General features: G+C 34.4%; 1 protein-coding gene across 1 annotated transcript; it reads right to left on the bottom strand.

Moving 5' to 3' along the window:
• Positions 1-597: 597 nt before the first annotated feature.
• On the bottom strand, positions 598-12,060 carry LOC113515037 (histone-arginine methyltransferase CARMER). The gene has a single exon (XM_026899169.3). The coding sequence runs from the start codon at positions 11,918-11,920 to the stop codon at positions 10,322-10,324; it is 1,599 nt and encodes a 532-aa protein (XP_026754970.1). The 5' UTR covers positions 11,921-12,060; the 3' UTR covers positions 598-10,321.
• Between the last annotated feature and the right edge of the window lie 606 nt (positions 12,061-12,666).

The raw sequence follows: 12,666 nt of genomic DNA, 5'->3' as shown, positions 1-12,666 counted from the left end.
CGAGCTGTACTTTTAACTACGTGCAAAGATGTCTAAGAGCACATAATTACGCTATCTTTTTATGGGGCATGTCCCCTTATTGGTAAATAAATATGTAAAAGGCGCTAACCGATAAAGGTCCTTGAGCGGCCACGTATAGTCAAACGCCTAAAGCGCCAAGTACTCTACATACCACTTGATAGAGATCTAGACCCCAAAGGTTTATTGTGTTACGGTTAGAGTTTCATGAAATCAAAGACGGTTCAGAACCATTGTAGATACAAAAATTGTCAAAATCGGTTCAGAATTGGCAAATATATAACCTAATTTTAAAATTTAAACGTTGAATGGAAATTTTAATTTTTAAATCTATTCATTCAGCTCTTGCGACTCGCCACGATTTTTAGCCTCTTCATCTCTTGATACGACACGACACCAAGTTTTTCCTTGATTTGCCTTGTTCTCCCTTTCCCTCCTTCCCTCTATTTTACCTTTTATTATAATGTTAAAAAAATTCGTTGTGCCGTATCAAATGTCCCGACATTTTCTCCATTCACGTTGGGAACATTTTCTCTTCTGACCACTTAAACTAAGGTAACGAAAATCAAACTACAAACATATTATAGATTAGTATTACTTGTTATAATTACCAAAAATTGCCGTCCAAACTTTTTCCATATAATCGTAATAAAGTGAGATACATTTGTCATCAGAAGGAACGATTTACATGGACGTGCATTGTTTTAGAAAACAAAAAGTGTAAAGGAGTATTCATATTACAGCGGGCAGAGAACGGGCGGGCACGACAAGGTTAATATAAAATGCTCAAATATTATTATTTCACGGGCAAAGAAATCCCGGCATTCGATCCATCTAGTAACAAATTAATTTGGAATTCTACACGTATAATATTAAAGGTTTTATTTACCTGGAATTTGCCACGAACTCATGTGAATCATTACTCAGATTCGAACAGAAAATACGTCAAGAATTATTTTCGTCTTGCGTTTACGGTAGACGAGGAACAATTTTTTCCTAGTTTTAGTATTATAATTGAATATTCCCCAAGTCCCTTCAATTAAATAACGAAATTCAACAAAGTTGAAATTTAATATTTCACTATTATTTAAATTTTTTATCCAAAGGGCGATTCTCGGTAAGGATTTATAAAGATATTTTGTTATACGCTTTATTACGAATAACTACAATTTTATATAAACAAAGAATTTTTTGAATCGTGACAAACCCTGTGTAGTTTGTCACTGATAACATTTATATTTCACCCCTTGTGCCCGACCGTCTTTTGCCCGTTGTAATATGGACAATCCTTATTTAATACTGGACTTGATACGTGCACTAACGCGTGTATACGATTGCACAAAATTTGCCACTGTTTCACTTCAAAAATAACATTTTTCTTTTCATAACAAAAATTGTTCTAATTCCCATTGGGCTTTGCAGCGATAGAAAATCATTTAAACACTGCACATTCTTAACACTGATTGATGTAAACTTTGCCTTTGATATTGTCGATTTGTTAGCGACATATCGCAACATTTAGCAAGACAGATATAAAAATAAAATAAACAGTTTCTTTTATGGACAGTGTTTGTACTGTACATGGCAATCATAAAAATGTATTATGTATGTAATGTATGAATTGTTTTATTACTGTAGCTAAGGATTTTTCCAGATACATCGGTTTTCTCCATTCTTTCCTTTTAACTAGGAAATTTTGAGGTCTTTTTTTAAATAGGTTAAAATATGATTTTAAATTGTCTTGTAATTGGACATAGAGTATAAGTACCAACGATATAACACTTAATGATCTGGCAATCATGAAACCAACACGGGAGAACATTCGATTTAAAAAGCCACATTAAAATCAGTAAACAAATATAGTTTAATTGAAAATCTGTTGTCTTTCGGAAACCATTAAAAATGAACGATAAATAATACAATTTCCACGAGAAATATTTAATTTTAATTATGTCATCAGAATGATTGCAATCATTTATGCTGTCAAACAATATCAGTTTCAAAGTTTACAGCATCAGGGCCCAACGCTGAATTCATGATTAAATTGATTCACCTAAATACACAACCATAATTACTTTTGGATTCTTAAAAAGTGCCGTTATGGAAAAACCAATGAGGTCGATTCTGAAGCGCCATTTACCCAAAACCAATCTCTAAATTTAAAATTTAATTGATACCATAGACAAATATTTACTGTAAAAAAAAAAAACAAAATGGACTCAGTTTTTAATAGACTTAAGTCTAAATTGTGGTAATTTTACAAAATTATCTATAAAATAAAAATATGAGAGATGGGTTTAGAGAAAATAACACCTCAAAATTGGTCCCAATGTCGAATCTGTAAATTATTTACACACACTTCATGTTTTTATGGTTCAACTATGGGGTTAAAACAGCCACGTGGCCACTTTAAGTGAATCATAATAATTATTATTCATTTCGTATACTTGGGAAACTATAACAGGCACTTCGCGTCATCTGTTACCGATGCCCTTCCTAAAGTTCCGTGAATCGATGAACGAGTGAATTGAATCATGTAAAATGTTTATTAAGGCCCAAGAATACAAACAGAATTCTAAAAAGATATATATTTGCTAAACATCTAAACGACACTTTTCAATGAAAATCCCCAAAATGGACGATTATATATAAATCCATTAAATAACGAGATTCTTCAACACAATTCATATAAATAGAGTCATTTCGTCATAATCGTAGAATACCGACGGATTTTTATATGTAATATTTGTCAGATCCATCAGTATTCTACGACTATGACGATTTTACAAATACTGACGTTCAGATGTTAATGCAAAAATGAATCGTTTTGGATGCTTTTATGATTCACCCAAAGTGGCCATTAGAACCCCACTTTTTTACTCCGATTTCATTATCGTATGCACACAAATCTCTAATATCCTATAACTATCATCACGCCGCGGTAATACGAGGCCATGGGGCAGGCAGTGACAATATAGTAAAAATATCAAAGTACATAATAATTTAAAACAAGAACAGGTAAAGGCGATATATCGTACTTTTAACCGACTTCAAAAGAGGAGATTCTATGTTCGACTGTATATTTTTTCTATGTATGCCCACCGATACTACATTCAAATGTCGACAAATTTAAAAAAAATCTTTACTCCTGAGGTGACAAGTCAGGATCTGATAATAGAATCCTAGACAAATGAAAGGTAACCCCCAAATTTTATAGGCACGTACAATGTGTTTCATTCGTATATTTTTTTCCGGATTTTTGCTATTATATACATTGATTGGTGCCATACGATCCCGACATAGTATAGCCCATCTCGTACTTTCCCGTGAGTGTCATAAGAGGCGACTAAGTGAACTAATTTGTCGAGCGATGGACAGCAGTGCCCCTCTTAAAACATCACCAAAGCTCAACTTCGATTAACAATCGATCTGCCAAGGATGACAACTGCTGGCAAAAACCCCCTTATGGGTGAGGCCTATTAACTGTCCACTGCTGAACATAAGCCCTCTAAAGGTGTTTTACCAGTAGTTACGCTTGGCAGATGGATTGACAACTGCAGTTAGGCTTTAGGGATGTTTTAAGATGACCACTGCTACCCATACCTCGCCATTATCTTAGTCAACTCTAACGACACCCACAGGAAGGAGTGTGTGGCCTATTCTATGCCGGGACCAAACGACCAATATATACACAGGGGGGAAAGGGATTGTTAGTAATGGAGACTGAGAAGTCCCTTGCTAGCAATACACCCAATCAGGTCGACCTCCTCGCGGTTCTCCCTGGAAACTATCATGATCAATTCCTGATGAATTCATCATGACGGGCTAACTGGCCTGTTTTTCATTCTCATCGATCACCCTTCACTGGTGCTCCGCCAGCGTATCCCGTTAGCGTAGGCGGGGTTACCATACCATTTTCATCCATCAAAAAAAAATATGGAAGAAGCGAAAGAGGTTTGTTTGAATCGAAGCATTTGGCGTTCCATTGTTTCTGCCTACCCTAATGGGAGACAGGCGTGACAGATATGTATGTATGTATGTAAAAAAATATATACATATAGTATACTATATGTATATTTAAGGCTATAAGTTACAGTAATCGTGTGTAAATTATATCAGTATGTCCATATCACCTGCTAACACTTCTATCCATTTACAGAATAGGGAAAATCCGTAAATACAACATATCACCTTCATCCACTCATGTCTTCAATTTAAAATAAAGTATCACATAACTTAAAACTAAATTAAAATTATTGACTTATTTTATCTCTTGTGATGTTTTAATTTTGATTTATGCGCATACGGTAAGAAGCGGGACGAATTTATAAGAACGGTAGAAACGTTTTCGACTATCAGAAACAATCAAACAGTCTTTCTATATATGTATATCTATCTTTTTCTAATCACCATTTTTTTTATTGTCAACTGCATAATGAAAAAAAAATTGCAATATATTGGAAAAGAAAAAAAATCATTTGAACAGAGGTTCTGTTGGGTACATGGGTAGTTTTCCCGTACCGTAGTGGAATTCATACAAATTAATAATTTCATATTAATGCATGAATTAGGTGCATCGACAAGAGGATCTCTTAAACGGAAAGAGACTATGATAGATACAAGCATACGGCCCGTCCGATAGATTATTTTCCTTGGGGCAATTAAAATAACTAGTACGCTATGGGCTAATCTATATAGCTTAAAAGGAATTGTTAGTAATGCGGACTACTAGTCCCATTGCTAACAATATACCCTATCAGGTCGACCCCCACGTGGTCCCCCTGGTAACCATCGTACTTAATTCCAGGTATATTCATCACGATGGGCGATCCGACCTGCCCTTTCATTCTCACTTAGGCCCCGCCAGCGTGTACCGATAGCGCAGGCGAGTTTACCATTCCATTGTCATTATTTAAACTATACGTACTTCAAATACATTTATTGAAGTAACAATTATGTACACAGACTACCTATTCGTTTATTAAGATCATGGCTGATTGATCAAATATTTAGATTGAATGATTCATGATTCGGTCTCAACCAATAATTCCTTCCATTATACAAAACGATTTTTTTATAAACATAAAAAAAAACTAATTAAATGGCCGATTTCAATTGAAACAAAACATCACATTAGTTAAGTAGACAGAATAAAAATATTTGAATTAAGAAGACGGAATCGTATAAGTAGACTTTGGTCTAAAAAAAAACTTTTTTGTTCCGTACAAAACGGCGGATTCGATAGAAAAAAAATTAAATCAAACTCTATCAACTATTGAAAGAATAATCCGAATCGGTTCAAAAACGGCGACTTAATCGCATAACGTAGTCACAACAAAAAAAAATAAGTCGAATTGAGAATCTAATACTTTTGAAAATGCTTTTAAAACCCGTTATGGTTTAACATTTCAATAGTAAATTTACAGGGTACAGAGGAATAACACCTGAGTCCTCAGGAATGGCAACGCATGGGGGGTATCATGGGCGAAACAGTATACTCTGTTATGTCCATGGTATTGCTCATATCTATAGGCGACGTTTACCACTTTCCATCAGGTGGGCCGTCAGCTTGTTTGCCATTCAAAGTTGCAAGAAAAAAAAAACTAGAATATTTTTCGCTAAACATTTGTTACAAAAAAAAAATCTATTTAATAGACTGTAAATGTCATGAAAATTACTTCATTATCAAATAAATCGCTTAACATAAACAATATATATATATATATATATATATATATATATATATATATATATATATATATATATATATATATATATATATATATATATTCGAAAATCTTTCTTTTTTGAAGTCTTAAAAAAAATAATCATAACAATTACTTTACTTTTGGCAATTGGCCAACACACAGTGTAATGTACACAAAAAAATTACATTTGAATTAAAAATTTTCCCACTTTTCAGTAAAGGTATTTCGATTGGAGAGATTGTAAATTCAACTTTAAAACTGTATAAATAAGGTATTTAACACTTCTGACTTGCCATGTCTAATTCAAGCATCAGAACTAATACTAAAATTGTGGATTATCTGTCTATCAGTGTACGTACGAAGAGATCATTTGTCTAAATCTCTAAATAACATAAAAGCCGCTGTTTACGTGTCTGTTTCTCCCTTTACTTCCTATAAACAATTTGAAACCCATACGAAGGCCGATTTTATTAGGTTATATATATCTATACTTATAATAAATCTGTAGAGAGGTCAATTCTGTACATTAAATATATTTCCAAAATAACTATCAGGGGGTGATTAGTGATCGATACTGATGCCAAAAATGCAATCAATAAAATTTTTGTCTGTCTGCCTGTCTGTATGTTCGTTATAGAAACAAAAACTACTCGACGGATTTTAACGAAACTTGTTACAATTATTCTTCATACTCCTGGGCAGGTTATAGTATACTTTTCATCACGCTACGATCAATAGGAGCAGAGCAGTGAAGGGAAATGTTGAGAAAACGGCCACTTTTTTAAATGTAAAAATGTCCACCAGTGCGAAGCCGGAACGGGCCGCTAGTAAGTAATAATAAATTATAATATACTAGCAATCCGACCCGGCTTCACACGGGTGCAATGTTGATACTAAATATACAGAATACAATTTCAAATATGTATTTTTTTTTTTTTTTTTTTAACGTAACATATTTAAAATACTTAATTGGATAAGGATTAATGCTGTATTGCTTAAAATTGCTTAGTAAAAGCCATTATTCCTCGTAAAAAGTAAAGGATAAAAAATGGTTATTGTGGGTTATCCCTAAGAGATAGACATATACCATCGCGGTGTTTTTGTTGACCTTTTTAAGGTTTACAATACTGTAGTACATTATTTTGATCTATCTCGTAGGGTTCAGCTAGCGTTTGCAATGTAAGCGCAAAAAAATGTGTTTATTTACGTCACATTAGAAACCTCTAAATTTATCAGTGTTTCTCTACAATATTATGCATGTATTATACATATAAACCTTCCTTTTGAATCACTCTATTAAAAAAACCCGTTGCGTAGTTTTAAAGATCTAAACATACATAGGGACAGACAGACAGCGGGACGACTTTGTTTTATACTATGTAGTAAAGTAAATTATATGAAAAGCAATAGTACTTGAAACCACTTTTATATCGGTTTTAAGATAACTTTACCGAAGTTAAACGAAGATTGTAGATATTGTCCTTACATTATAAGCAACTTGTTGTATCGAGTCGCATTGTTTTATAATTTTTATAAAATGAAGGTAGTTACACATTATTTTTTATTTCTAGTTGATGTTTGATAAATTACGCTCGCTAACAGTAGATATTAAGTGCATGTTCATAGTTTTGAAATTTCTCATTTAAATGATTCATGTAAATCTTTAGAGAAATAAATGTCTCAAACCGTATGTCAACGCAAGCAAAGCAAGTGCTATAAATAATATTCTACGGACAAGTAGATGTTTAATAAGAACCCTGTGTAGTATATTTATCACTGTTCCCATTCATCCCCAGAATGTGTTGCAATTAGAAAAACAAAATATTGTACACAAAAACTAAAAAAAAACGCCTACACCAAAATTCTGGTGATTGGGGGAACAGGTCGTAAAATTTAGTAGTCCACTTGCTAGCAATACCTATCAGATCAACGTCTATACCATCCCCTAATATCGTAGCTGTTATCTAGTGAATTTGTCATAATGGTCCCTCTGACCGGATTTCATCCGCACCTGCCACGGAATCACGGGTGCAGGATTAACTTTTCGACTTTAACGCTACACGTTTCGAAGTTATCACGTTCTAGTCTCCTAAAACTCAGTGGTGGACCGCCAACGTATAAAGACAATGCAGGCGGAGATACCATACAATTTATATTCCATAAAAAAAATTCTCTATTTTATGGAGGCCATATGTTTAATAGGGGGACATTATTATTAGCTTAATAATGACAAAGCATATCACATTTTAATTGTAATCGTCAAGTCAGGCTGCTTGATTGTTTCTTTACAATTCCGAGTCGGCTTTTATAAGTGAATTGCTCTTAATAACATAATTGATTTAATGGCAAGCGAGTCTGGCTTTATTATAGGTTTCACAAACAGGGTTGCCAACTGTATTCTGACGTCGATAACTAAAAATTCTATGACTACCTACAACTAATCTAACGTAACATGCTCCATAATAGTTACAAGTTACAAGCGTGTCATCAAATCCTTATTATGATATGGCAGCTCGACGCTGCGAATTTTTCCTAAACATGGCAACCCTACTAACATAGCCAATCGATGAAAGACTTTTTGACAATCGCTTTAAAGTATATAATAAAAAGTAGTCCTCTCATTTAACGTCGAGGTACAAAAATTATAGATTATATTTTATTAACCGAAATTGGAATTGTATAGTCGACTTATAATTGTCAAGCAGACGGCCCGCCTGATGGTACGTGGCCAACTCAGCTCGTGAACGTTTAAAACACATTTTTTTTAAATACTAATCATGAGTATTACTGAAGCTGGTATAAACATTACAAAAGTAATTTGTAAAACTACGAGTCTCACTCTCTTACTACAAAACAACACCTAAAAAACAGTTAAATAAGTCCAATTTCAAATGGAACTTACAATAGATAAAAACCATATAAATTGACAAGTTAATTTGCACCTCGCCGTTAAATGATGGACGATTATAAAGCTCCAATTGTCTGCCAAATCGTGAGGTAGTCATGTTATAAGAAAACTATTATTTGTGCAAACAGGTACAGCACCAAAATTATTTCCATTGTTTATCAGCTATATGACGCAAGATTGTAGATCTCAGCTGGTTACTGTTAGGGTTACCATCTTCGTCCAGCTTTTGATTTTTCGCGTTGAACATGAAAACATACGCTTTGCGTGCGATTTATTTTTTTATATGGCAACTATTAAATTTGCCAGTGTTAAATCTCTTTGCGAATAAAATATCCGAATTTTTTTATTGGGACATTTCAAATCAAATGGTAACCCTAGTTACGATGTGAATAGGAAAATTATTTCAAATAAGGTCATATCACATTACATACAGCCTGCATCAAAATCTGGATGATTTTTCTTTCCAAATAAATCTTGTATTACTATAACATTGCATTTCTTAACTATACCAATATACCTATCTCTTTATTTATAGAAATGCCCCACAAAAACCTTTTTTAACTATTGAAGTGCTTTGTCTTTTATAAATAATAATATTTAGGCATATTAGAAATACTTTTTTTATAAACAATACAGAGATTTTTTTAAAGTTTAATATCACATGTTTGAGAAAGGAAACTTGTATATTCACTTTTTTTTTTTAATTACTAATGTGTCATCTTAAATTAGATTTCATAATTGTGATATCACATGTAAAATATAAATTAATCACATTATTTAGTCCTATAAATTAACTAGATAAGTAGCTATTATGTAATGTAATAGGCCCTGCCTGACAAAAAAGAGAGAATAGAACACAAAATCAATACTGATAAATTTCAGTAACAAAAAAAAAATAGAAATGTTACTAACTTTATCCTAAATTTAAAATATTTACAGAATTAACATAACATTTATGGCTATGTATAAAAATATCAGCAAAGTATCTCGTTACTGCTGCTCTCCAGGTGTTATCCACAATCTCTCAAGAGTTTTTTTTTGATCGGCAGACAAGGAATCATAACCAGTCTCAACTGTTACCTATGTAAGGATTTTCAGTATGGCCATTATCATATAATATACCATTCTAAATTCAAATTATGAAATATATGGACCATAGATAATTGTGACCAAACTAAGAACATCCTTACATCACTACCTGCCTTTATAATGCTTGATTCCCCTACCTAACTAATATGATTGAGCCTGATCTAATGATAAATGAGTATTGACAATGATAAGCATTATCATTGAAAGTCAGCACTTATTGCTTATACTAAGTGTACTTCAACTCTAGCTAATTCTAGAGCAACCCTTAACATTTCGGCCAGTTATTTCCTAACCACCACAGATTATTTACAATAATTTTTTCATAATTAACATACGAGCAGATTTGTCATCAAATTACACTAGTAAGCGTCATGATCAAACAAAATGTTGACCTAGAAGGCGCTTGGTTCTTATTGCATTTCACTTTCATTGACAAGGCCAGTTGAACTTCTAGTATTAGATACAGTCCTCTCCACTGTGATGTTTCGTTTGAAATAAATAAGTTCTCTTACACACTAATAGAGTCTGAACGGAAGAGTGTTCACAACCGATTACGGTTCCTTATAGCCCTAAGGCGCGCTCGGCGCGACTTCGCGGATTATATGTCCCCATTTTGACTAATCCCGATCCTCTTGATGAATTCTTCTTGCAGCATCACTGTCTTAATCATATTAGGATGGGCACTGTAAGCAATGGTCTGGTCTGGGGTAGAGCAATACTGCTGTGTGCCATCGGTGAGTATGACACCCTGTCCATTACTAAGGGTGGCAGTGGTCTCCAGTGAGTTCCAGTATGATTCACTGGGAGAAGTGCTGTTCACGCCTGGCGGTGGTGCCGCCGGTGCGCCAGTATATCTAAAGTATGGATTCTTTAAGTCTAGTGTGTTAGATGATGATATATTAGTTCCTTCCAAGTTTACCTCCATGGTAACATCGTAACTCTGTCTCTTATTAGCTAATAGAAGCACACGGCCCGTCAAAGCTTGGCCTTGTTTAGCAAATATTGGTGTCTCAAGCAAACAACGAACTTGATACCAATGTGTGAGTGGCTCAGTTGGCGCTGTTGATAGCCATATGTGTTGTGTGCTTCCAGCAAAGAGAACATCAAACCAAAATGCAAGACCATGGCATGTGCCAGACTGTGTTAACTCAAATCTGAACGGTACTTCAATACGGTGGAGATCAGTTTCATGTGCATTTAGAAAATCAACCACATGTCTCACAGATCTTGACATGCAGATACGAACATCAAATGTGTCAACTATAGGCTGCCTAAAGTATTCCTTCATAGCTGCCGTGCGTAGTGCACTGAGATCAACTCCATGGAAGCATGTCTGGTACCAGAAATTTGCCTTATTGTATTGTTCCATAAACAATGCATCATCAGTAAATGGTGCTATATGCAAATCACCACGAGTTGGGTACATGTTGCCGTTGGGCTTCAACCATTTCTTTGCATGAAGATATGTCTCCAGCATACGCTCATTATACAGCATATATCCCATCGGCTCTGAAATGATCACATCTACAGTCTCTGGCAACTCAATCTCCTCTATTTTGCCAGCTACGACCGTGATGCGGTCGTGGAGGCCGTTGGCGCGTACTAAAGCTTGGGCGTGATGGGCCATATTACTAGCCTCTACAGCATATACCTTCCGTGCACCAGCTTGCGCGGCAAAAAATGACAAAATACCTGAACCAGCTCCCACATCTAGCACCACTTTGTTCTTAAAATCATTGATGTTAGACAGTATGGCTCGCTGATACGTACTCGTTCTCACATAATCCTGCATCATGTTTTGCTGCTGACTTAGGTAACCATAAAATTGAAAATATTGCATCGCCGACGAATCTTCAGTGCGCACTGTGAAAACTGAAGATGATCGACCCGCCTTAATTTTACTAACGAGCAGGTGAAAATTCTGACAGTCGACTTCGGACGCAAACTTGAAAAATAAAGTTTCATTGTCGATCGTAAAAATATACGACTGGCCGACGACGCGGGAACACTCGCTCTGGTTGTGGACGGGGAATTCGAGCACTTCTTGAGCTAACACTGGATCAGCACGTATCACTTTAACACTTAGCCCTTGCGGATCGTAATCCACGTTTACGTTTGTGGGAAAATTGAAGCGCGGAGTCTGGGTGCCGTCATTGTTTACAGCGGAGACGGTAACTCCGCGAAACATGTTCGCCATTGTAATAGTTGGACACGGACGCGCGGATGCTGTTTAATTATTGTCCACACGCTTACGAGCAAACAAAGAAAAATGCCGTTGAGAAGTTGAGGCCGGCGTAAAATCGATCACTTACAAACTTCCTCCCTCTTTTGTCTATGATCGGCAGCGTGCTATTTCATTTTTTACAGTACATGAAATGAAGGCAACAGAATAATCCCAGAAATCTATATTATTTTCTGTCAGTTTTTAATTAATAACATTAAGGTAAATATTACATTGAATACATAAAAATTATTCACAATTTTAAGAAATGTATTTTTAAATGTTTTTTTATGAAATTGTTATGGCGATATCTTTTAAGATCAACAATTCATATCCAAAGACAAAATCATGTATATTTCCACTGTCTAATTCGGTATTTGTAATTGATAAAAATGCAAGTGTCTGTGCTTACTTTTTTACTTACTTTTAAATGATGAATGTAATTTTCTATTAATGCCCAAATTACAAGAGATTTTGAACTAATCGCACTTAACTCATATTCTCTCTATTTATGAGTATAATATTATTATCATGTTATATATAGGTATATTTTTATGCAACATAATAGGAAGGCAACATAAAATATTTATTAGCTATAATTATATATATTATATATCTGTTGTTTCAAGATTCTGCCCTACGAAAAAGGACTATTTCAACATCTTTGGTAGTCTCATATTATTTAAGAGTTGGGTACCAACTGTCCATATTAATAATACTGT

Source organism: Galleria mellonella, unplaced genomic scaffold (assembly GCF_026898425.1).
Source record: "Galleria mellonella isolate WM207_F2 unplaced genomic scaffold, CSIRO_AGI_GalMel_v1 utg1053, whole genome shotgun sequence".
Taxonomy (NCBI): Eukaryota; Metazoa; Arthropoda; class Insecta; order Lepidoptera; family Pyralidae; genus Galleria; species Galleria mellonella.
This window is presented reverse-complemented; position numbering and strand designations above follow the sequence as displayed.

Excerpts from the sequence above, each read along its gene's own strand:
- LOC113515037 (XM_026899169.3), bottom strand. The coding sequence starts at position 11,920 with ATGGCGAACATGTTTCGCGGAGTTACCGTCTCCGCTGTAAACAATGAC.